Source organism: Stigmatopora nigra, chromosome 3, assembly GCF_051989575.1.
Source record: "Stigmatopora nigra isolate UIUO_SnigA chromosome 3, RoL_Snig_1.1, whole genome shotgun sequence".
NCBI lineage: Eukaryota > Metazoa > Chordata > Actinopteri > Syngnathiformes > Syngnathidae > Stigmatopora > Stigmatopora nigra.
Genome location: NC_135510.1, coordinates 19,686,111 through 19,708,086, shown reverse-complemented (window position 1 = coordinate 19,708,086; position 21,976 = coordinate 19,686,111). Strand labels below are relative to the sequence as shown.

Here is a 21,976-nt window from a genome sequence, read left to right as displayed (position 1 = left end):
CGTTCCATCCCGTCCCATCTCGTGGCGTCTCGTTAAGGTTTCCATGGGCCGACATCTGTTGGCCGGCTGGCCGGCCAAAGAGAGGGGAAAAGACTCCCCCGCCGTCGGCGTGGGAATGTTGGACCTTGGACGGAGCGCCTCCCGCTTTATTTATTCGCGGAGCTCCGACCTCCGGGAAGTCACGTGACCCAGGACGACGGGCCAGGAGAAGAACGGCGTTTCAGAGCCACCTGGGCCCCCTCCAACATGGGCGCTCTCTCGGCGATGTCGCTTCAAAACGGCAAAGAAAAAAAACTCTGTCCCCGTCGACTTTGTCTTTTTCGCCAGTCCCATGGCGCTCCGTGACTTCCCGTGGAAATATATAGAAGAGAAATGGAGTGAGCGAGCGAGCCAGGACGTCTAATGACCTGAAGTGAAAGGACTGACCATGCCAACGCAATAAAATGCTCAAGACAAGAAGGTCACGAGAGGTAAGCGCCCGGAGAGCGGCGTGAGCGGCGTGTTCATTTGGCCGGCAGTACGAGCGAGTGTCGGCAAGAACGCGTGGTTCCACGCGGCGGGTGGAGCCAACGTTGGAGCCAACGGCGGCATCCTTGCGGAGGACCTCTTTGGGGGATTTTAGTACTCCGATAAAAAGGAGAGGAATTGAGCGTTCCGTCGACAACGGGAACATTGCGATCCCGAGCGTTGTGCCTTCACGCATCCTCGTAAAACATGTCTTTATCGGCCAAACCGAGCCCCCCCCCCCTCCCCCAGCGATGACTGCATGGGTCTGCGTGCGAGCGCGTGTAACTTTATACAGCGCTGTCCTACCTGACATAACCCATACGCTGTCAAATCATCGTGTGTGTTCGCGGGTGTTAGGGACCTCGACCCCCTCCCCAGTAACCCCCTCTCCTCCACGGGCCCCCCCACCCGTCCACAGCGCCCTGACCCCGACCCTTCTGTCTTTTGCGTCAGCCGCCAGTGTGTGGAAATATTTATTTATTTTTTTTGCCCGCTTGTTTTCCATTCGTCGTCCTTGACTTGAAAAAGAAGCGCCACCGTCGGTCGGCCCGGCCACGTTTGGCTCCCGACGATGGCACGAAAACACTTTGAAAGAACAGCCAATGAGATGGATCAAATCAAAGTCTGTGGCAGCATTTTGCTATCTGGCGATCTGGTGTTTTTTTCCCCCGCCGGAGCCGCCGCCCCTCCACCTCCGGGACGTCCCAAACCCGGTGTCCGGTCCGTCCTTTTGGGTGCCAAAGCAGCTGCGTGCTGAGGACTTGATTGGAACGTCGCTACATCAACTTTGACGGGGCTTGTATAGGGGCCACCAAAAGTGGGCCGCTCGTGTGCTTGGTGCTTGTCTCATTGAGGACTTCTGAGGTCCAATGCATTCGACGTGGGAGGTCGGCAGCCCTCCCACTCGAAAAGGATGGCATGTCAAATTGGCCAAAATAGTGGTGATTTGTGCGCGGCTTTACGGCGATAAGACGCCACACTTGGAGCACACACTTGGACAAACAGTGGCTGACAACAAGTGAGTTTAGGATTTGGGGGAGGAGGGAGGGAGGGAGGGAGGGGGGAGTGTTTGGGAGGGAGGGGGCGAGGCGCCCTATAAAAGAAAGCGAGCGGAGCGTCTGCTCGGCTTTCATTCGGCGACGACGAGAAAGAAGGAAGGAAGGAAAGAAAGAGGACCAAAGAGGACCAAAGAGGACCAAAGAGGACCAAAGAGGACCAAAGATCAAGTCCCTCCCTCCCTCCCTCCCTCCCTCTCTCCCCCCCCCTCGCTCATTCACTCAGTCAATCGTTTCGTTGTCAGTCACTTTGTCCCAAATGGACGAGTGGTGGGCGCTGATGTGCGGGTGCGGGGCGTCGGTGCTGGGGGTCGCTGCCGCTGCCATCGCCCTCGCCGTCGCCGCCCCCGCCTGGTGGCTCTTGCTCAAGACGTCGTCCTCGCGACGCTCGACCCCCCGCGACAAGCTGCTGCCTGCGGGCGACAAAGTCGTCGTCATTACAGGTACGGCTCGAACGCTCCCCAACTTTTTCTCCCGATCTCAACAACACACACACACACACACACACACACACACACACACACACACACACACACACACACACACACACACACACACACACACACACACACACACACACACACACACACACACACACACACACACACACACACACACACACACACACACACACACACACACACACACACAGTGAGTGGATAGGCGCACGCTTGTCCCGGAATGAGCATCCTCGACGTGCGCCTGCACAGAACATTTTCTTTTTTTCGAATTGAACCTGCTTTGTGGGAACTATCGCCGTCAATGGCACCCAAAGTTTCCCTCCCCCCAAAAATGGCAGCGGTGAAAGGGATAATACGACGCGACGCGACGGTTGGTGTCTGAGCCAAGCCGAGAAAACAAAATCACGTCGTTACACGTCGACAATTTGATTGATTTTGTTTTTCTTTTTCGTTGATCACGCCCTCTTCGTGTGAGGCTTCCAAAATACTAGGACGTCGCCGTGTTGACGTTGTGGAACGGCGAAAAACAACTTGTTTCTTTCTTTCTTTCTTTCTTGCTTTCTTTCGTAACTTCTTTTCACGTCACCAAACTGGCAGAAAAACAAATAGAGCAAGTGCAGCTGCATTTGTCCCCAATTGAACTCCAGCCCGGCGACATAAAAGCCTGCACGTGCGCGTGCGCCTTTATTGCCTCCTTTACGGCTTCAACTTTACACACCTCAACCGCACCACTCATCAATTTACGGAGCCTTCAATTATTGACCAGTGGTTCCGTGCGGGAATTTACGCGGACGCAAAGCACTCCAAGTCCCCTCCCTCCCCCTCGCGGAGTTAGGATCCATCCGCTGGTTTCAATTTGTCAGTAAAGGTGGAAAGGACCTCCGATTTGCCCCTAGCAAGATGGTCTCGGCTCGGCGGCCATCTTGGCAGGGGCAAAGTCTTCCCGGGCACGCGGCAATGTCACCAAACTCGGCGCTTTCCGGCAGGCTGCGACTCGGGCTTCGGAAAAGCCACGGCGTGGCGGCTGGACTCGCTGGGCTTCCGCGTCTTCGCCACCGTCCTGGACGCCGACGGCGAGGGCGCCCGAGAGCTGCGGCGGACGTGCTCGGAGCGACTGGCGCTGGTGCAGCTGGACATCACGCAGCCGGCGCAGGTGCGCCGGGCGCTGGAACGGGTGGCGGCCGAGCTGGGCTCCCGAGGTACGTCGTCGTCGTCCTTCATTTGGTGGGCGGCCAATGGCGGGGCGCCGGGGGACCAATCGGCAGCCAATTCAGATCCTCCATTTCCTTCCAACTATTTTTGGACGTTGGGTCTGGAACAATTTCAGATCCTCCCTTGGGTTGACTTTTGAACCCTCGCCATCACGAATAGGTGTCCATTTAAGTGCGGTAATAAATGAGGCACGAAATGTCAAAAGTCAGCTGTAAGTACTCCAAATGAAAGAAGATTGGAGCTCTGGGCTGCGGCGCCGGCCAAATGAACGGCGCCAGGAAAGATTGCCATCTTTTGGAACGGAATGTTCCGGGCAAGTTGAAGAGCGTGACCAAAATGTCCATCTCACTTCAGGTCTGTGGGCCCTGGTCAACAACGCCGGCGTGTGCATCAACTTTGGCGACATCGAGCTGTCGGAGATGTCCAACTTCCGAGGCTGCATGGAGGTCAACTTTTTCGGAACGCTGGACGTCACCAAAGCCTTCCTGCCGCTGCTGCGACGGCACAAGGGGCGACTGGTCACCGTCTCCAGTCCGGCCGGTACGCCCGCCGGCGTAACTCGTTAGCCGCCCCCGAAGGGCGGTCCCGCCTCACGCCGCCGTGGGCCGTTTCCAGGCGACCACCCCTTCCCGTGCTTGGCGGCGTACGGCGCCTCCAAAGCCGCGCTCAACCTGTTCACGGACACGCTGAGACAGGAGCTGGCGCCGTGGGGAGTGCACGTCTCCAGCATACTGCCGTCCTCCTACAAGACGGGTAGGCCCCGCCTCCGACGGGCGGGATCAAGGGAGCGGCTCGCTAACGCCCGGCCCGCCCACCCGGCCCGCCCGGCCCGCCCCTCATCCAGGTCGCTGCTCCGACGCGGCCTACTGGGAGGCGCGGCACCGCGATCTGCTGGCTTCCCTCCCCCCGGAGCTGCTGGACGACTTTGGCGCCGACTACGTGGGCGAGACCAAGGAGCTGTTCCAGCGCTTCGCCCGCTGCGCCGACCCGGACCTGGGCCCCGTGGTGGACGCCATGGAGCGGGCCCTGCTGGAGCCCAGGCCGCGGGCGCGCTACTTTGCCGGGCCCGGCGTGGGCCTGATGTACCTGGTGGGAGCTTACTTTCCCGCCGCCATCCGCAAGCGATTCCTGCAGAGTCTCTTTGTCAAGAAGAGGTTGGCGCCGCGGGCGCTGCGCCGGGCGGGCGCGGCCCGCCACGACGACAACAACAACCGCGACAAGGGGGCGGGACAACCGGAGTAGCGTCGGTGCCGGCGGGGAGCCGCGCGCGAGAGACCCGAGCGACGGCCCCGACGCGGCTCCGACGTGCCACCTTTGCCCCGTCTGGCTCCCCGGTCGGTATCGGTGGATGACAATTTGGACAGTGACTTCCTGGCCGACGCCGACGTAATCGCCCGCTGCTTTCCACCCCAAAAAGATATGCCGGCGTGACTTTGATCCCGGTCCCGTCATTTGGGCTCGGGTGAGCTTGCGCCTTTGACTTTGATGCTGGGCGTGGCCTGGGCTCTCTGGCCATATGAAATGATTGTATCAAATCCAATTGACATCGAATGACGGCAATTGTCTTCCATCCGGCAAAAGCCAAAAGACAATCACGTCGGAAGGACGGCAAAACGAAATGAAAAGTAAAAGCACAATGACTTGCAAATGGAGAGCAAGGTGAGTGTCAGGTGACCCGAGAAGCAGCTCGTGGCACTGTGACAGTTCGTACACTCCAATCAAGGTTTGTACAGGTGGCCAGCGCTTGTTCTCTTTCGCTCCGAAAGCCATCCTGTTGGGCCAAAAGTGTACAGCAAATGAGTATTTTTGTTTTGTTTTGTTTGTCGAGCCATCCGTTTTCATTTTCACTATTAGTTCGAACAAATGGGCGAAGAAGATTTGGAGCACTTTCACTAATGAACACCAGTGGGCGACAAGATGCTGGAACGCCCACATATCATTAAGAGGAAAGCTCATCCAGGTGATGGCGAAAAGAGAACTTTGTTGACAGCAAATCCTGAGAGTATATTCTTTTTACACTTCTGTTTAATAAAGTGACATGAAAAAACACGAGCAACAAATATATTTGTAATCCGTTTCTATTTTCAAACACGCATAACATTTTCTCAAAACAGAAATACCATACATGAAAAAAAAATGACGTATTTATAATCTGTTTCTATTTTAAATCACGCATAAAATTTTCCCAATACAGAAATATCATACATAAAAAAAACTGAATATCTAATAATTGAGCTCTCTATTCCGAAATGAGAACTACGTCATTGTTTGTCTACGGACGGTTGATGGCGGCACACTTCCGGTTCAGGCGTTATTCCAGGAAGTCCGGAAAGCTTTTAGGCTCTCTTTTTTTTCCTTCCCAATGTTTCCAATCATTTCTTTTGGAAAACATTGATCAAGCGTCAGTTTCGACTCGTCGAGGGACAACAACATGGCGAGCACCATCAGCACGCAGCGGGGAGAAGTATTTGTCATTTTCTTTTACAAACTTTGAAACGACAAAATAGGTCATGTGCGACTTGCGTCCCGATATGACGTCTAACCTGTCTACGTGGTTATTATTTGAAAGCTTTTGCGGGCTCGGACTAATGACTGGATTGTACGTGTTTATCCGGCTAGCTGCTCAATTTCAGGAGACCTGCCCCCCCCCCCAAAAAAAACAACAAAAATATGGTGGTTTTATCCAGAGAGACGCACAAAAGGAATTTATTTATGACCTGGCTATTCAACCTGAAGCCCAGGGGCCAGTATTACGCGGACTTGAAGCAGCTCGTTCGTAGCACGACGGGCGACTCGCCATTTTCTCTGTTTGGTTTATTTAATGAAAGTACAATATATAATAATCAACATATATACGGGCTCGTTCGTCCCTCGTGCAGGTGGATGTTAAAAAGACAAGATAAAGGAGGGAGTGGCAAAAAAAAACAGGAGCAGAAAAGACTGGAAAAGAGCAATGATGAGACATAGTACAGACATTGTAAATCACATGATGACTCGCGGCCTGGATTTTTCTTTGGCCTCATGACCGGTCTACTCGGATGACACGGCAATTCCTTTTCCACCGCCTTTGGCCAGGTGTACGTGGGCGAGCTCCCCGTGGACTTTCTGCGCATCACGTCGAGCCAGCGGCAGCATCAGGTCCAGTCGGACGCGCAGGCGGCGCGACAGCTGCAGTACGGCGGCGGCGCCGGCGGCCTCGGAACCGTGGGCCGCCTCAGCATCACCGTGGTACAGGTGAGGGGGTCCACCGCGGCGCGGCGCGCCATTCCGATCGCCACCAATCCACGGACGCGGTCGTTGACCAGGCCAAGCTGGCCAAGAACTACGGCATGACTCGCATGGATCCGTACGTGCGGGTGCGCATGGGCTACGCCGTCTACGAGACGCCCACGGCGCACAACGGCGCCAAGAACCCGCGCTGGAACAAAGTCATCCAGTGCACGCTGCCGCCCGCCGTGGACTCCTTCTACCTGGAGATCTTTGACGAGGTGCGGACAAATGCGGCGAGCGTGGCCGGGGATGTCACGCCGAGCCCACCTTGACCTTTTTTGTCCGTCCTCCCGTTTGTCCGTCTCAGCGGGCCTTCTCCATGGACGACCGCATCGCCTGGACGCACGTGCGAATCCCCGAGGCCGTGCGGGAGGGCGGCACCGCCGCCGACGAGTGGCTGACGCTGAGCGGCCGGCAGGGCGACGACAAGGAAGGCATGATCAACCTGGTCATGTCCTTCTCGGTGAGTCCCGCCGGAAGGAAGGTGGCGGGTTCGCGTGCCCACCTCCTTTTTCCCGTCCGTGGCAGTCCTTCCCGGCGGCAGCGGCCGTGACGCAGCCGGTGGTCCTGATGCCCTCGGTGTACCAGCAGGGTCTCGGCTACGTGCCCATCGCAGGTTAGCGCCCGGCTCCCTCCGCGAGTCCCGTCCATTTGAAACGGGAGGGCGGCAATAACCATTGGTATGTGTTTATTTTATTTTTATTTTTATTTTTTCTAGGAGTCCCGCCCATTTACAACCAGGGCGGGGTAGTCCCGGCTCCGGTCCCGGCCCCGTGCTCGGAAGATGACCTGAAGGCCCTCCAGGACATGTTCCCCAACCTGGACCCGGAGGTGGTGCGCACGGTGCTGGAGGCGCAGCAGGGAGACAAAGACGCCGCCATCAACTCGCTGCTCCAGATGGCCGAGGAGCTGTGAAGGCCGGACGAGACGCCCCCGCCCGGCGTTCCGCTCTGTCTCCTCCTCCTTCTCCTCCTCTTCCCACCGCTCAACCAAATGTTTCCCCCTCAGCGTGGAGTAGCGTGCGTGAATCCAAGTCCTTTGTTGCCCTTTGACCGTGGCCGCCCGATCTAAGGCAAAAGAGCGGGCCGGACTCCCAATCCCCGTGAGGCCGGAAGGGGTGGCGACGGACCCACGTTGGCCGTCGATGTGGAGAACGCTGAAAGCCCCCGAGGTTAGCCGACCCGTCTGCATCCACTTTCTGTTTGTGGTTAAATGTTGGATCAAATCTTATACAAAAAAAAGGAGGGCAAGTATTGTTTTTCCTCCCTTCTTTAAAGTAAAGATATACGTTGAAAATTGTAATAGAAATTCAAGAGAGCGCCAACATTGAACTCTCAGAATGCTTTTGTCAACGTTTAGACGTCCAATCATCATTTTGCTGTGAATTTGTCACGAGCATTGCTCTCACCACTTTTAAGGACAAATCAAAATGCAACAAATGCCCGCTTTAAGTGCAAGATATACAATATATATTGTATAAACGTGTATATGAAATAAAATAGCCAAAAAACAAGTCTTTCTATTCCCTTTCTTTAATTTTAGGACTAAAATAGACATAGCTTATAGCATTGGAAATATTAAAGTCATTTGTCTGCCATTGATGTCACTGTAATGGCATTGACTCATTGAATTGTCCATATATCGTACAAAAAATTGGCACTCCGTAACTTGACTTCCATCCATCGATAGCAATAAATAGGGAACATCCATATCGCAAATAACAATCACGTGATGGAAAAATTGTGCCCAAACAGCTCCCTTTGGGGCTTCGACTAGTTTAGCCGCAAATGGGCGGCTACAGTCGGCGTGTTTGCTCAGCCGAGCGGCGACCTTCGGACGCGTGTGGCATCTGAAGGTTGTTCTCTCCCTCGTGTTTGCAGGTGCGAAGGTTTAGGTTCCCCTTCGGTGCAAAGCTGTCGCCGCAACCAAAAAGTTTTGCGCCGGTGTGCCTCAAGGGTGCAAGCAGGGAAAAGGTTTTTCCTTCCGTCTGCATCCTCGCCGGTCGGCCGATATTGCCCTTCTGGGAAGACTTTTCAAGGTTAGGGCTTCTCCCTGTTGTGCATGTGCTTGGCCGGATTCTCCTTCTGCGAAAAGCCTTCTCCGCACGGGGAGCAGGCGAAGGGTTTCTCTCCGGCGTGCGTCCACGCGTGCTCTTGAGTGAGAGGCCCCCGCCGCACTTGGAGCATTTCCGACCATCCAGTCGGTGCCAGCTTTTCCCAGTCCGAATAGATCTGACGTAAAAACAAAAAGAAGGCATCCTGGGATTTAGGTCTTTTATTTAGCGTCTTCTAGTCTGGCTAGGGTTACAAAGTGTGCAATAAAGATGGAATGGGACTACGTGTCACAAAGCCAAAATGGTTCCATCACCCGTGAGGGTTAAGCGTCAGAATAGGTTTGCGCGCTGCTGCCCTCTCCGGCGCAGGCGTGTTGGTCGACTTGCTCCTTCAGCGCAAATTTGCCCCCACACGCGTGGCAACTATATGCCTCCTCTCCTTCGAGGGCGGCGGGGTGAGTGTCGTGCGTCCGTAGGTGCGTGTGGAGCGTTCCCTTGTCGGAAAAGGTCTCGCCGCAAACGTCGCAGGAGAAAGTCTTCTTCTCGCCCGTGTGTACGCGGGTGTGTCCCACCAATTGGCTCCTCTGAGCGAAGCCTTCGCCGCAAAAGGAGCACTTGAAGGGTCTCTGGGCGGCGTGCGTGCGCACGTGCTGGATGAGGGCCGGGCGCACGCTGAAGCCGGCGTCGCACTCGCTGCACTTGAAGGGTTTCTCGCCCGTGTGCTTGCGGGTGTGTCGCATCAGATTGCCCTTGAGGGAGAAGCGTTTGCCGCAGAAGGAGCAGGTGAAGGGCTTCTCGCCCGTGTGCGTCCTCATGTGGTAAACCAAGTGCGCCTTGCGGATGAAGCGCTTGGGACACACGGTGCAGCTGAAAGGTTTCTCTCCCGAGTGGATCATCATGTGGCGCTGCAAGTCGGACATCTTGAAAAAGGCCGAGTCGCACAGGGAACACTTGAAGTGCTTGGCGTCGAAGCGGACGTGGTCGCCGCGGTAGCCCGAGGGACGGCTCTGGCCGGCAGACCGCGGGGGCTGCTCTTGGCGCCGACCCCCCGCCAACGGCGCGGGGGACGGCTCCTCGTCGCCGTCGGGCTCCTCGTCCTCCTCATCCAGCGGGACGCTCCACGCCGGCTGGTCTTGGCTGGGCCGGGCCTCGTCCGGGTCCTCCCCGCCGCTCCACTCCTGTCGCTCGGAGGCGCCGTCCTCTTGACCGGCGTCTGGGACAAAAAATTGGAAACAAAGTCAAGAAGGAGAACTTTGGACATTGTTTGATGATGTTTTTTTTTTTTTAAGCCTTACAGGTCAGCCATTTTAGTCACTGGCACTGGCTTGCCAACCAACCTGCTGTGCTGGAATCCATGAGAGCGTCCAGCAGTTGCCGCTGTCGCAGATTTTCCTCTTTTGTTCGAGAAAGTTCGTCCTCGTACTCCGTTATGGTTCTCTCCAACACCTCAAAGATTTCCTCCACGGCCGCACTCAGCCGCTGGTTCACCAGAGCCCTCAACATTTTCACTTTGCACATTTTCCACAATGATCAAAGGCCGAAAAGTGAGGAGAGAAGGAAGGAAACCACCGCACGTACTCAGGGCTACTGCGCGCTTAGCATGAGCCGCTAAAGTCTTTGTTTGCAGCTAAAGGCTAGCTAGTGGGAGTTCCTTCAAAAGTGCCTCCGAAGAACGGGAGCACACTTAAGTCCGTTGTTAGGAAGCACCCGGACGGGGAGGTCAAAGCACGAGCCCGAGGGGCAAAAGTTCCAAAGGTCCGACCAAGAGGAGAGAAAAAAGAGAGGCGAGTTTCTCAGCCAAGTTAGCTCGGCGGCGTGTAGCTAATCGAGGACTTCTTCGACGGCTTGGCTTCTTCTTCGTCGTCGTCCTCAATTTGGAAACGATGTTTTGCTGCCCCGCAGTGGTCAGTTGGTGTTACGGCTCGTTTGTTGACTAGAAGACCAGCAACAAAAAAAACACAATTAAAGGTTGCAAACATTCACTATTTTTACAATTAAAAATCCAATTTTTACCGTTTTAATGAAAAGAAACCCAGATATTTTGCCCCCACTCATGGCCATTGGCAAACAATACATTTCAACGGGGATGTTTGGCATTGAGTGACATCATTAGTACAATATGATGACGTTTGGTTTAGGGTTAGCGTGCGAACTTGGTTTTGGCCCATCGATGTGTCGTTCGGCGCGTGAAGGTCCACGCACCAAAAAAAGGGGGCGCTAACGTGACGAACGCTCCCGTGAAAGCAGACGAAGAAGACACATGCGCCTGCCTCCCAGTTATTGTTAGCGCAATGTTATATTGACGCTCCGTTGACATCACACGCACTCTCCACAATTCTCCAGCGAACGGACAGAAGACTCGGGACGTCCACCGGCAGTCAAAATGTTTTAATTCCGAAGAAGAACGTGCATCGAAGCGTCTCAAGCTAACTTAGCTTAGCCCGTATCGAACAAAGACACGCCGAGCTCCAATCGGAGCTGAAATACGGACCACGAGGACGACGAGGACGGCCAAAAGCGTGGACGAGCTGGAGAAGGAGGTACGCCAAGTTTGCAAATGCAAGCAGCGTCTAGCTGGGCGCAGCTAGCTTCCTCAATCCGGAATGTGGCACCTGATCTGCCTCCTGCTTGGAATCTAGCAGACGTCCAATCCGTCCGACCGGAATACGTGGCAGCGAATGATGAACGCCTTCTCTCTCATTGGACGTCTCGTGTCGTCAACGGCATTTGAAGATCGGCCTTCACAGCCCGACCTTGTAAAGCCACCTCGCCAATTGCGCTCGAGGATCATCCCCTGCAGAAATGACTGAGGAATCTCTGAACAATGTTCCCTGCGTTAAAGAAGAAGAGTCAGAGACGGTCGTGGAAGGGTCACGATTGCCGCACGTCAAAAAGGAGGAGCCGGGAGGCATTAAAGAAGAAGAGCAGGAGGACCAAATCGACAACTTTCCATTGGTTGTCATCGTGAAGAAGGAGGAAGGGGACCCCGGAAGGTCTGAATGCCACGGGCGGCTCTCGGAAGACGAGGGAGAGGGCTCCGGCCCCGGTTACGATGGCTCCTCCCATTCCGGTGACGGTGGCCCCGGTGACGGTGGCCCCGGCGACGAAGGCTCCTCTTCTCCTGGCTCCTCGACGGACCGCCGCGTAAAATGCTCCCAGTGCGACAAGAGTTTTGCCAACGGGGCCTCGTTGCGAAGGCACGGCAAAACCCACGGCGGAGAGAAGCGCTTCGCCTGCTCGCTTTGCCCCAAAAGATTTTTGAGGAAGGAAAATTTGAAGAGGCACGCCGGGACGCACGGCAGCCAGCGACCGTTCGCCTGCCCCGTCTGCGGACACGGCTTCTCCTCCAAGGCGCATCTGACCAACCACGGCAGGTTGCACAGCGGAGAGAAGCCCTTCGCCTGCTCCGTCTGCGGCGAGGGCTTCCCGCTCAAGCAGTATTTGACGCGGCACGCCCGGAGACACACGGGAGAAAAGCCCTTCGTGTGCTCCGTCTGCGGCAAAGGCTACTGCGAGAAGGTCAACTTGACCAACCACGTGCGGAAGCACACCGGGGAAAAGCCTTTCGCCTGCCCCGTCTGCGGCAAGCGCTACCCCGACAAGCGCTTTCTGACCTTGCACGCCAGGACGCACAGCGGAGAGAAACCCTTTGCCTGCGCGTCCTGCGGGAAAAGCTTTGCCCAGAAGACGCTTTTGAAAGTGCACGTGCAAACGCACAGCGGGGAAAAGCCCTTTGCCTGCTCCCGTTGTGAGAAAAAATTCTCCCGGAAGGAGGATTTGAAAAGGCACACGAGGACGCACACCAGGGACGTCTCCTTCCCCTGCTCGCTTTGCGCTCGGAGCTTCACGCGCAAGGAACACTTGCGAAGGCACGCCAAAAGCCACGACGGCCGGGAGCCCCCCGCTTGCGGCGTGTCCGAGTGACGCTCCATTCGCCCCCGGGTGAGGTGCGGGTTAGGCTCACGTTCTGTTGATTTGCTGTGCCATATCTCCTTCCAAATGAACCTAGCTACCAAGTCACTTGCTACCGCTTCTGGTACATTTGAAATGGATTCCTGTTGATCACGGGTCTCATCTTGGTAGCTCATCGTATTGGATGAATTTCGAGCTACATGATTTCTTTCCCTCCTAAAATAAATAACATGTCATGTGATTCAGTTTGAAAAATGATATTTCAGTGTTTTTTTTTTTTGTGTGTTAAGCTGGAACGTGTGTTTTCTACTCCAGCCATTCGATTGTATAAGAGGTATAAGTCTGAAGAGCGCACTTTTGGGAAGGACGGCCAGGTGGCTGGAGTGCTCCAACGTCGGAGTGGCGTGGCTTCAAATGAAGGTTTCAAGGCTCATCCCAAAAATACTCGAGTGGTGAGTAAATGCAAATAATGTCTCATTTATTTAAAAAAAAAAGCTCTTTTATTTTTGCTCAGCACATCATCGAAACGGCGCATCCTCTTGATTTGGGGCTTTTCTACTTCCCTTCCTCTTGCTTTGAGCCATGCTCAGCACTGAGCAGCGAGGATAAGCGCCATGCAAGATGAATGAATAACATACAGCAGTCTCAAGGAATAAAAACACTCACAAGTGAGTATCAATAGAGCATGAGCTATATTTACATTTTGGAAAAATAATTGAAGCAACATTTTTTCCACCAGGTATTCTACGGCGGCGCAACAATATCGCGCCACTCCGCTACACCCTTTCTACCCGGTGTGTTTTTTCATGTGCATTGTTAAGCATCTCTTCTGGGTGAACCTTCTGCCGCAAAGCCGGCAGGAAAAAGATTTCTCCCCGGTGTGCGTCCTGGTGTGCGCCGTCAAGTTTTTCTTCTGGGTGAATCGCTTTCCACAAAGCGAGCAAGGAAAAGGTTTCTCCCCGGTGTGCGTTTGGACGTGCAACCTCAGAGAATGCTTTTGGGAGAATCTCTGATGGCAAAGCGTGCAGGCGAACGGTTTCTCCCCGCTGTGAGTTCTTTCGTGCGCCGTCAAATTCCCCTTTTGAACGAAACCTTTGCCACACATGGAGCAGACAAAAGGTTTTTCTCCAGTGTGCGTCCTGACGTGTGTATTCAACTCGTCCTTCCTGGAGAATTTCTTCGCACACGCCGAGCATGCGAAAGGTTTCTCCCCTGTGTGGGTGAGCGCGTGCTTGCTTAAATTTCCCTTCTCCGAGAATCCCTGTCCACAAACGGAGCAGATGAAAGGTTTCTCGCCGGTGTGCGTACGCCGGTGCGTGGCCAAGTGTCTCTTTTCGGCGTACCTCCGACCGCAAAGCGTGCAGGCGAAAGGCTTGTCTCCGGTGTGAGTCGTGGTCGTGTGATTCCTCAAATGTCCCTTCTGAGTGAACTTGCGACCGCAAACGGCGCAGGCGAAAGGTTTCTCGCCCGTGTGCGTCCTGGCGTGTATGTTCAGATCCCCCTTTCGGGTGAACCGTTTGCCGCAAACAGAGCAGGGAAATGGTTTCTCTCCGGTGTGCGTCCGCGTGTGATTGTTCAAGTCGCCCCTCTCGATGAATCTCTTGCCGCAAAAGGCGCAGGCGAAAGGTTTCTCCCCTTCGTGCGTCTTGACGTGTCTGGTCAATTTCCCCTTGGTGTGGTATCGTTTGTCGCAGAGCGCGCAGGCAAAATGTCTGCCGCCCGCGCCGTCTCTCGTCTCCTTTTCCAGCGACGCGCTCGTTTCGTCGAGGCCAAATTGTCGGCGAGAGCTTTCGTCATCGAGGTCGGAAGAGAGCGACGACCTTCGGTCTAGCTCGCCGCTCTCCGAGAGCGGAGCCAGGAGGTGGTCAGGATCTTGACGTGAGCTGGAAGGCTCCGCTCCGTCCCTCCCACCTTGGTCTTCCTGTTGTTGGGTCTTCGGGCTGGAGGCACTTGATGGGAACCCGCTGATTTCACCCTCCACTTCTTCTTCTTCTTTAATGAAAGGCAGGTCCTGGTCCTCCTCCTCCACCTGCTCCATTTTAATGTGGAGGAGCTGGTCCTCGCCGTCTGGTGTGACGTCTGCTGGACACATCACGACAAAATCACTTCAAGTCAATCCGTTTTCACACAGCACATTAGTTGACGTCGCCTTTTTTTCGGCACGCTGCTAAGTTGACGCCATTTTTCCGATTGTCACCGTTCCAACTTTGAAACATTCCAAAAGTTCCCGTGATGCCGCCTCTCTATCTCCTTTTGCAACATTGTAAACAATGGCGCGTCCATCTTAACTCCCCGCCATTGGAATCGATAGACGTCCACTGGGTTAAAACTGGGAGGACTGTCTTCGAATGCTCATGTTTGAGTCCCATTGACGGTGCTCCCAGTTAAGATGGATAGACGTCCATAATCGTTTTCAATATGCATGTCAAGTCAACTATGGAGAAGATATGGCCGCCCTTCTCCAGACCAACAGGGGGCAGAGAAAAGCCAATTAGACTAAACTCATCACTTCCTTCCTGAGGTCATAGGTCACAAACCCGGAAATAAGTTCAGTAGTCCAGTCTTGAAAGAGAGGAAAGGCAGCAAAGGAACCAGAAATCTAACCCTAACCCTAACCCGATCACACGCAACTGGTAAGATCAAATATAAGTAGCCATTGGTTGCCGGCTGATTGATGCGTAGTTTGTTTTGTCACAAAATGTAAATGGCATTCTTTGTGCTTTCCTTTCACTTGAATGATGTCTCATGCTTGCATCCATTTATCCCACCTTTCTAATCCGTTCAGCAAAAGCTAATCACCGGAAAACTTCAATACAATTGTAAACTGGAAGGATTTGAGTTGTTCTTGTGAGGATATTGGGGCAACATTTGAAGGAAGTAGAAAAGAACTTGACAATGCATGTTCAACTTTGACCAACCTGATTGGTTTTGGAGATTCTTCCAAACACCGTCCACTTTTTGTCCTCCATTCGGGTAGATTTCTTGCTCGTAGTCCTTTTGAACGTTTTTAGCATAGTCGTGTCTCATGGCTAGCGGGCTAAGCTAAGTGTGCCGAGAAGCTCCACCGTCAACAAAAGTTTCACCAAACTTTGACAAACGTTGACATAAATGGTCGCTCAAATGGCTACTTCATCGGGATGAATGATTTGTAGAGGGATTTAGACGAAGGAAACACTGAAGATATTGCTAGACAGGCGTAGCTAAGGAGAGTGCTTTTGTGTTCCGATCAAGTCGGGGGGCTTCGCGTCACGGGATTTGCGCGCTATGATTGGCTGAGGGCTCGTGCGCTCGCGTTAAGGTGCCTGATCAAAACTACATGGGCTTTTGCGCAAGTGCCTGATCAAGAAAAAAAATATAGGCCGACACCGAAAAAAATAAAAGCCAAGACTCAGTTGCAAGACTTTTATTTACAGACACACCAAAATGTTTCAATGATATCTCAATCTCTTGCCTGATCAACTGTACGCAATTTTCTTCAAACATGATTTAACATAAAACAGCCGAAAGTAGAATTTATTTTAAAATACAGAGTTACACTTGCGGCCAGAGATGGCAATTTTACCGAAAGGCGCTCAGTTGTCACGTGTGTATCCTCGTGTGCCTTTTTAAAATGACTTTCCGGGTGAATCTTTTCCCACAGTCGGAGCAGGCAAAAGGTTTTTCTCCGGTGTGTGTCCGAATGTGAATTTTTAAACTCCCGCTCTGCGTGAAGGTTTTGCCGCACGTGGGGCAGGCAAAAGGTTGTTCTCCCGTGTGTTTCCGCGTGTGTATTGTTAAATTTGACTTGAGTGAGAATCTCTCCCCGCAAACCAAGCAAGGAAAGGGTTTTTCCCCAGTGTGTTTCCTGGTGTGCCTCTTTAAAAGGACTCTCCGGGTGAATCTTTTCCCACAAACCGAGCATGGAAAAGGTTTTTCTCCGGTGTGCGTCCTCAGGTGAATATTGAGGCTTCCCCTCTGAGTGAAGGACTTGCCGCAAGTCGAGCAGGCGAAAGGCTTCTCGTCGGTGTGCGAGCGGGAATGCGTGTTGAAATTTGATTTTTGGGCAAACTGTTTGCCACAGACGGAACAGGCGTAGGGCTTCTCGCCCGTGTGCGATCTGGAATGTGTCTTGATGGTGGATTCCCGAGAGAATCGCTTGCCGCAAACCGAGCAGACGAAAGGTTTCTCTCCGGTGTGTACCCGCGTGTGTCGATCCAAGCCGATTTTGACGGAGAACCTCCGATTGCAAAATGAGCAGGCGAAGGGTTTTTCTCCGGTGTGCGTCCTGGTGTGTCTCTCCAAATTTGCGTTCTGGGTGAATTGTTTGCCGCAAATGGAGCAAGGAAACGTTCTGTCGCCGGCGTTCCCGTTGGACGCCGGCTTGCCGAAAAAAGGTTTGTAGCGCCGAGAGGCTTTTCCTTGAAACGTCTTCTTCATTTGGGCACTTTGACGTCCGTCGCCCTCGTCGTCGTCGTCATATTCGGAAGAGTGCGACGTCGTGTTGTCGCCGTCCGAGATGCCGCCCGCTCGGGAGCCTCCGGCGTGCTGTCCTTTTTCATTCTTCGGCGCCACGCCAGTCCGTGGAAAGTGGCTCACGCGATCCTCCTGCTCTTCTTCTTTAATGCGGACGGTCGCCGCATTTTCTTCCTCTCCGAGGAGCCGTCGGCTTTCTGGTTCCTCCTCCGCTTTAACACGAGCGCTGTCTGATTGTTTGCCGGCGTCTGCGGACGACACGGGCACACGAGGTGGCTCGGTAAACACGTTTTAGCATTGACTTTCAACTGATGTGCCACCATTTGAATGGCGTGTCTTTGCTGTCATTACACAATGCCAAATGCACCGCACCGAGTAGCGCCGTGATCTAAAAGGGCAACAGCAAAATGGCGTCATATTTTGCTCAAACTTAAAGATGTCTAGTTGTCTACTTTGACTGCTGTATGTATATCCATTGAATCAATCCATTGTTGTCTCTGTGGCTGCTTCTGATGGTCTGTTTTGTTTTCACAGGCTTACGTGGGAGCAGCGAGACGGTCTCCTTGGCATCCTCCATCGCCTTCTATGCCATTCACGGCGTCTACCTGACGTCCGTGGGATCTCGTTACGATGAATTCTGCAGACGACAAACGCAAGTAAGTTTCTGTTGCTGGAGCCTCTCTCGGCCAACTCTGGGGAGTGGGCGGGCGGGCGGGGGACACCCAGAATTGCTTGCTAGCCAATTGCAGGGTATCAAAAGAAACCCAATATATCTTTTATAAAGGACAATCACCGAAACAAAGTCACGGGAAGCTAACACTAAACTCGAGTTATCGAATGGGGACTCGGTATTGGCGCAAGTCTGAAGGTCCATGTGTCGATCGTTGTTGTAAGAGCAATAATAACGTTAGCCCGAGGCTTGTATCGCGAATTGAATCGGGAGGGAGGAGGTTCCCACTCCCCGGGAACAATGTTCAAAGTACTTGTAGTCACAAGAGCCATATTACACGCGGGCGACCTCTTTTAAGACACTGCAAAATAAACAAACAAAGAGTGAGGCCACATCGCCGCTATTTTAGCGCAGTTGTTGAAAGCACCGACAAACAAAATCAACTAACCAGCTCGTCTGTGCAAGAAAACTCGTTCCTCTTTACGAATATATTCCAAAATACGACATCGCCGCTAGTCCACCACTTTTTCTTCACGCGTACGTGGCGTCTTTTTTTCTGAGCTGACAGACTAAATTAAACTAAGCTAGGCTAAACAGAGAAGGCTCGACGAGCTCCATTCCGGTCTCGCATACACGTTTGTGACTGCGCATGCGTGAGTTTGGGTCTTTTCCTTTCGGACCACGACGCCCGTACACATATTTTCAATGTCTTAAATGTTTGGTTGGCCTCTTTTCTGTTTTACACTATGGGAAATAATGATCTCATCAGTTTTGTGCACTGTTGAATAGTTTTAATTAAACAAACAACAACAATAACAGGTCAGAATTTCTCAAGCCTAGTTTACTAATAGTATTGCAAAATGCTACGCTAACTGACCAGTGTGCCCCCAAAACTGAGACCACCGATACAGAATTAAAATGACATCATCTGCATCTTTACGAAGAAACGCCAGGCATGTGCGGCACCATTTGTACTTGTCAAGATGTCCAATACATTTTATGTGGCAGGGTGGCAGCGAATAAGCATTCAGAAATATGCCATTTGCCGGGGCCAAAGGGGGCTAGAAGTGGAATACAGCTGAAATAAAAAGTGTTTCACTAGCATAATAACTCGTTTGGACTATTTGAGACATCCAAAAAGCGACTACTGCGCACAGTCCCGATTGGTTTCTTCAGCGTGCGTCTGGACGTGTTTACTTAAATTTCCCTTGGTGGTATATCCTTTGCCACATACGGCGCAGTTGAAAGGTTTTTCTCCGGTGTGCGTTCGCACGTGCGTGGTCAAACTCATCTTTTGAGTGAAGGCCAGGCCGCAAACCAAACACTTGTGAGGTTTTTCCCCACTGTGCGTCTTGGCGTGCGTTCTCAAATACTGTTTGAGAGTGAACCTTTTGCCGCAAACGGCACAGGCAAAAGGCTTTTCTCCGGTGTGTATTCGCATGTGATTGGTCAACGTCCCCCTTTGAGAGGCTTTCAGGCCACAAATGGAGCATTCGAATGGTTTCTCCCCCGTGTGTATTCTTGTGTGCGCTTTAAAGTACTGCTGCTGGCTAAAGCTTTTCCCGCAGACGGAACAGGCGTACGGTCTCTCCCCGGTGTGCTGCCTGGCGTGTATGCGGAAATATTCCTGCCGCGTGAAACCCTGACCGCATACCGAGCACAGATAGGGTTTCACCCCGGTGTGTTTGATGGCGTGGTCGCTCAAATGTCTCTTTTTGACAAATCTCTGACCGCAAACGGAGCACAGGTAAGGTTTTTCGCCGGTGTGGGTTCGGATGTGCTGTCTCAAATTGGACTCTCGAGTGTAGCTTTTATCGCACAGGGCGCAGGTGAAGGGTTTTTCTCCCGTGTGGATTCTGGTGTGCCGCTTCCACCTGGACTTGCTGAGAAAGCTTTTGTCGCAGAAGGGACACTGAAATGTTTTCTTGCCGGCGCCAACCGCCCCGTCACGTCGCGGGCCTCCGTCCTCCTCCTGGTCCACCACGGCGACGGCGTCTCGGGGAAGGGCCACCGCGTGGGAAAGAGCAAACTGCTCTCGCCGCTCGGGATGGAGGTCTTCTACGTCGGAGTCTGCGGGACACAAAGAGAATGGTGTTGCGCTCCGGACCGCTAGGCTTGCCAAATGTAGCCGTCTATCCAAGTCGATGTGGGCTACAACATTTCAAGACCGACGCACGGCGCATCCCCGTGGACGAGCCATTCGCATCGTCTGAAAATGACGTGATTGGTTCTGATTGGCGATCACGTGATTGGATTGGGAACCTAGCACTTATTGAGCTGCCAGATGGGGAGACACAGAGAGAGAGAGAGAACCAATTGGAACGCAATCTACCGGGCAAATGTTCATTACCGGTACTGGAGGAAAAATGTTGAAAAGTGGAAGGCGAGGTTTCACTGCGGCATACACCTAGAAAATGGAAAATATGAATCAATACATTGTTTAGTGCCCGTGTACGTGCCTGTGTACAATGCAGCAACAAAATCAGCACACCACCATGAAACGCTAATTCTATTGGCTAGACTTGAACTTACTAGCAGCATCAACATGCTCCCCTTGGATAAAAGCAATTTCTTCCACAGCTAAAAAACAGAATGGATGATATGGATCATTTGGATTATGAATCAACGATAAAATAACTACTTAAGGACGACATGGCCCACGTTATCTTCAGCGGGCGAATCGGCTCTTTCTTCAGCTGCCATTAAAATGAAAGTGGACGGGTTAATGCACGCAATTGTATTCATGACTTTCCAAGTTATTGGGTGTGTGTGTGTGTGTGTTGGTCATTTCCGTCAGGTTCACAAGGGCTCACGATAGTCAACGTATCAACAATCTAATATCGTCATATGGCGCAGCCGTTATCCGTACATAAAAGAATGACCATTTTTTTGTGCACCATTTGTCTTTTATCTTCCTCATGAAATGTTGCCGTCAATAAATAGAGCAAACAAAGAGTGTCTCTTGAAGGTCAACTCATGGCCTATAAAATAATGTGATTTTATGTCTCTCTTCCCCACGAGGCCATTGACAAGCACAGACGTCCAATTTGTCACAACTGGGAGGACTGTCTTTGGATGTTGACGGGACACTTTGACTGGGAGTCAAAATCAATTTGGACGTCCATGGCCGTCAACGGCAACTAATTAAGGTAGGGAATTTTCTTTATGTTGGTGGAAAAAAGATGCCCCTGTAATAAAGCATATTAAACAGCGACATCTTTTTAATATATACATATAAAAATATATACGTACTATCAATTGTTGACGGGCGCATACTAGAACCTGTAGTGTATTCCAACCTATTACGCGCATGCGTACTTTGGTGTCTGTATTGTTGCACACTTGGTTGACTTTCATGGAAAGTATCCAATCGCTAAGGTCAAACACTCCTCGTATAGATGACACAGTAGTCAAGTAGTATTACCGGAAATGGCATCTTCAGTGATGTGAGGAACCACTTGCGATGTGGATGCTTCTGCACTTCTCAAGTTCTTTATTATTGCTCCCGTGTAGCCTAAAGATACAATGCAACAAGCACGGGCATCGGACAAGGTATGTTGAACAAAATGGTCACGAATGTCGGTGTTTAGCAAAGACGTGAAAGAAAAGCGTCCAACCAGCTTGACGTAACGAAGCTCGAAGTAGTTCGTGAAATCGTCGACGTTTTCTCTCCTTTTGCAGCATTTCTCCAGCCAACATACAAACGTTATTACTTCGAGGAGCTAACTGTAGCTAGCTAGCTAGGTTAGCTAGATACCTACCGAGCTAGCTAGGGCCACGAAATGCACGGACGCGAGCTCGCCACCGAGAATGAATTGCGCGTGCATGAGTAGAGCCACGCACGCGCGCACTGGGCGTAATGCGTCACGAGAGAAGAAGCTTTCTCATAGCGAAAAACGACCTTCGGGATGCTCGTGAAGTATTATGAGTCGCTGTCTTCTTCTACGGTCGCGGTGACATCTGCTGTAGGATAGTGACGTTCGCGAACGACTCACTGACGGGAATGGGGAGATAGGGTGGGCATAAATTGTCATTGGTGAAAAAAACCCTGACCGCTTTTCAAATTCACACTTTTTTGCGCTTGTTTTATTTTTAAATTATTGATCAATTACAACTCTGTTTTAAAAAATATTTATTTTCTGAGGTTGTTTAGGAGTGAATTAATGCAATACGATTCCGTACAGTACGTTTCCTATTTACACATGCAAACAAACGAATGTAAAAAAAAAAGTCAGTAGCGAGTGACTTTAACCTTAGAACTCTGCGTGTTGTCTAGTTATCTTCACAGCAAATTGTACCGCGACTCAGAAGAGGGCGTTTCGTGCTCGGAACGGAACGCGGCCGGCCAGCTTGTTTCCTGCCGTCTGGGTCCTTGCGGGGACGC

The 21,976-nt window shown here is 52.3% G+C and overlaps 5 protein-coding genes across 9 annotated transcripts in view; 3 read left to right on the top strand and 2 right to left on the bottom strand.

Annotated features, from left to right (window-relative positions):
• The first annotated feature begins 1,633 nt into the window (after positions 1-1,633).
• hsd11b2 (hydroxysteroid (11-beta) dehydrogenase 2) lies at positions 1,634-5,295 on the top strand. Its single transcript, XM_077713790.1, has 5 exons — positions 1,634-2,005; positions 3,010-3,222; positions 3,590-3,775; positions 3,851-3,988; positions 4,080-5,295. The coding sequence occupies exons 1-5, from the start codon at positions 1,822-1,824 to the stop codon at positions 4,475-4,477; spliced, it is 1,119 nt and encodes a 372-aa protein (XP_077569916.1). The 5' UTR covers positions 1,634-1,821; the 3' UTR covers positions 4,478-5,295.
• Positions 5,296-5,515: 220 nt separating this feature from the next.
• tollip (toll interacting protein) lies at positions 5,516-8,018 on the top strand. Its single transcript, XM_077712632.1, has 6 exons — positions 5,516-5,699; positions 6,311-6,469; positions 6,541-6,723; positions 6,813-6,968; positions 7,034-7,121; positions 7,224-8,018. The coding sequence occupies exons 1-6, from the start codon at positions 5,667-5,669 to the stop codon at positions 7,418-7,420; spliced, it is 816 nt and encodes a 271-aa protein (XP_077568758.1). The 5' UTR covers positions 5,516-5,666; the 3' UTR covers positions 7,421-8,018.
• Position 8,019: 1 nt separating this feature from the next.
• On the bottom strand, positions 8,020-18,241 carry LOC144194707 (uncharacterized). The gene is given in 11 exon segments (XM_077713932.1): positions 8,020-9,771; positions 9,896-10,077; positions 11,312-11,389; positions 11,434-11,798; positions 11,876-12,052; positions 12,173-12,613; positions 13,261-14,575; positions 15,962-16,091; positions 16,094-17,170; positions 17,463-17,559; positions 18,041-18,241. Coding segments are annotated over 10 exon segments (4,692 nt in total). The 5' UTR covers positions 17,500-17,559; positions 18,041-18,241; the 3' UTR covers positions 8,020-8,881.
• LOC144193942 (AP-2 complex subunit alpha-2-like) overlaps positions 12,990-21,976 on the top strand; it is a 17,834-nt gene continuing 8,847 nt past the window's right edge. For 3 of the 5 annotated variants that reach the window (XR_013325797.1, XM_077712626.1, XM_077712629.1), the window contains exons 1-5: positions 12,990-13,138; positions 13,210-15,103; positions 17,457-17,578; positions 20,614-20,741; positions 21,869-21,976. The exon at positions 21,869-21,976 is cut by the window's right edge and continues 223 nt beyond it. The gene's annotated coding sequence lies outside the window, so the exon portion shown is untranslated. Of the gene's footprint in view, positions 13,139-13,209; positions 15,104-17,456; positions 17,579-20,613; positions 20,742-20,953; positions 21,145-21,482; positions 21,609-21,868 lie in introns of those variants that run through there. The other 2 variants (XM_077712627.1, XM_077712628.1) reach the window with 2 other exon arrangements.
• Positions 18,362-21,593, bottom strand: LOC144193943 (uncharacterized). The gene is made up of 6 exons (XM_077712631.1): positions 21,210-21,593; positions 21,017-21,106; positions 20,238-20,288; positions 20,125-20,172; positions 19,943-19,999; positions 18,362-19,662 (listed from the first exon to the last, which is right to left on the bottom strand). Exons 1-6 carry the CDS (start codon positions 21,289-21,291, stop codon positions 18,737-18,739), a joined length of 1,254 nt encoding a protein of 417 aa, XP_077568757.1. The 5' UTR covers positions 21,292-21,593; the 3' UTR covers positions 18,362-18,736.

Excerpts from the sequence above, each read along its gene's own strand:
- hsd11b2 (XM_077713790.1), top strand. The coding sequence starts at position 1,822 with ATGGACGAGTGGTGGGCGCTGATGTGCGGGTGCGGGGCGTCGGTGCTG. Across the intron at positions 3,223-3,589 it reads GGCCGAGCTGGGCTCCCGAG|GTCTGTGGGCCCTGGTCAAC; the intron begins GTACGTCGTCGT and ends ATCTCACTTCAG. Across the intron at positions 3,776-3,850 it reads CACCGTCTCCAGTCCGGCCG|GCGACCACCCCTTCCCGTGC; the intron begins GTACGCCCGCCG and ends GGCCGTTTCCAG.
- tollip (XM_077712632.1), top strand. The coding sequence starts at position 5,667 with ATGGCGAGCACCATCAGCACGCAGCGGGGAGAA. Across the intron at positions 6,724-6,812 it reads ACCTGGAGATCTTTGACGAG|CGGGCCTTCTCCATGGACGA; the intron begins GTGCGGACAAAT and ends TGTCCGTCTCAG. Across the intron at positions 6,969-7,033 it reads ACCTGGTCATGTCCTTCTCG|TCCTTCCCGGCGGCAGCGGC; the intron begins GTGAGTCCCGCC and ends CGTCCGTGGCAG.
- LOC144193943 (XM_077712631.1), bottom strand. The coding sequence starts at position 21,291 with ATGTTGGCTGGAGAAATGCTGCAAAAGGAGAGAAAACGTCGACGATTT. Across the intron at positions 20,289-21,016 it reads CACTGAAGATGCCATTTCCG|CTGAAGAAAGAGCCGATTCG; the intron begins GTAATACTACTT and ends TTTTAATGGCAG. Across the intron at positions 20,000-20,124 it reads GGAGCATGTTGATGCTGCTA|GTGTATGCCGCAGTGAAACC; the intron begins GTAAGTTCAAGT and ends TCCATTTTCTAG.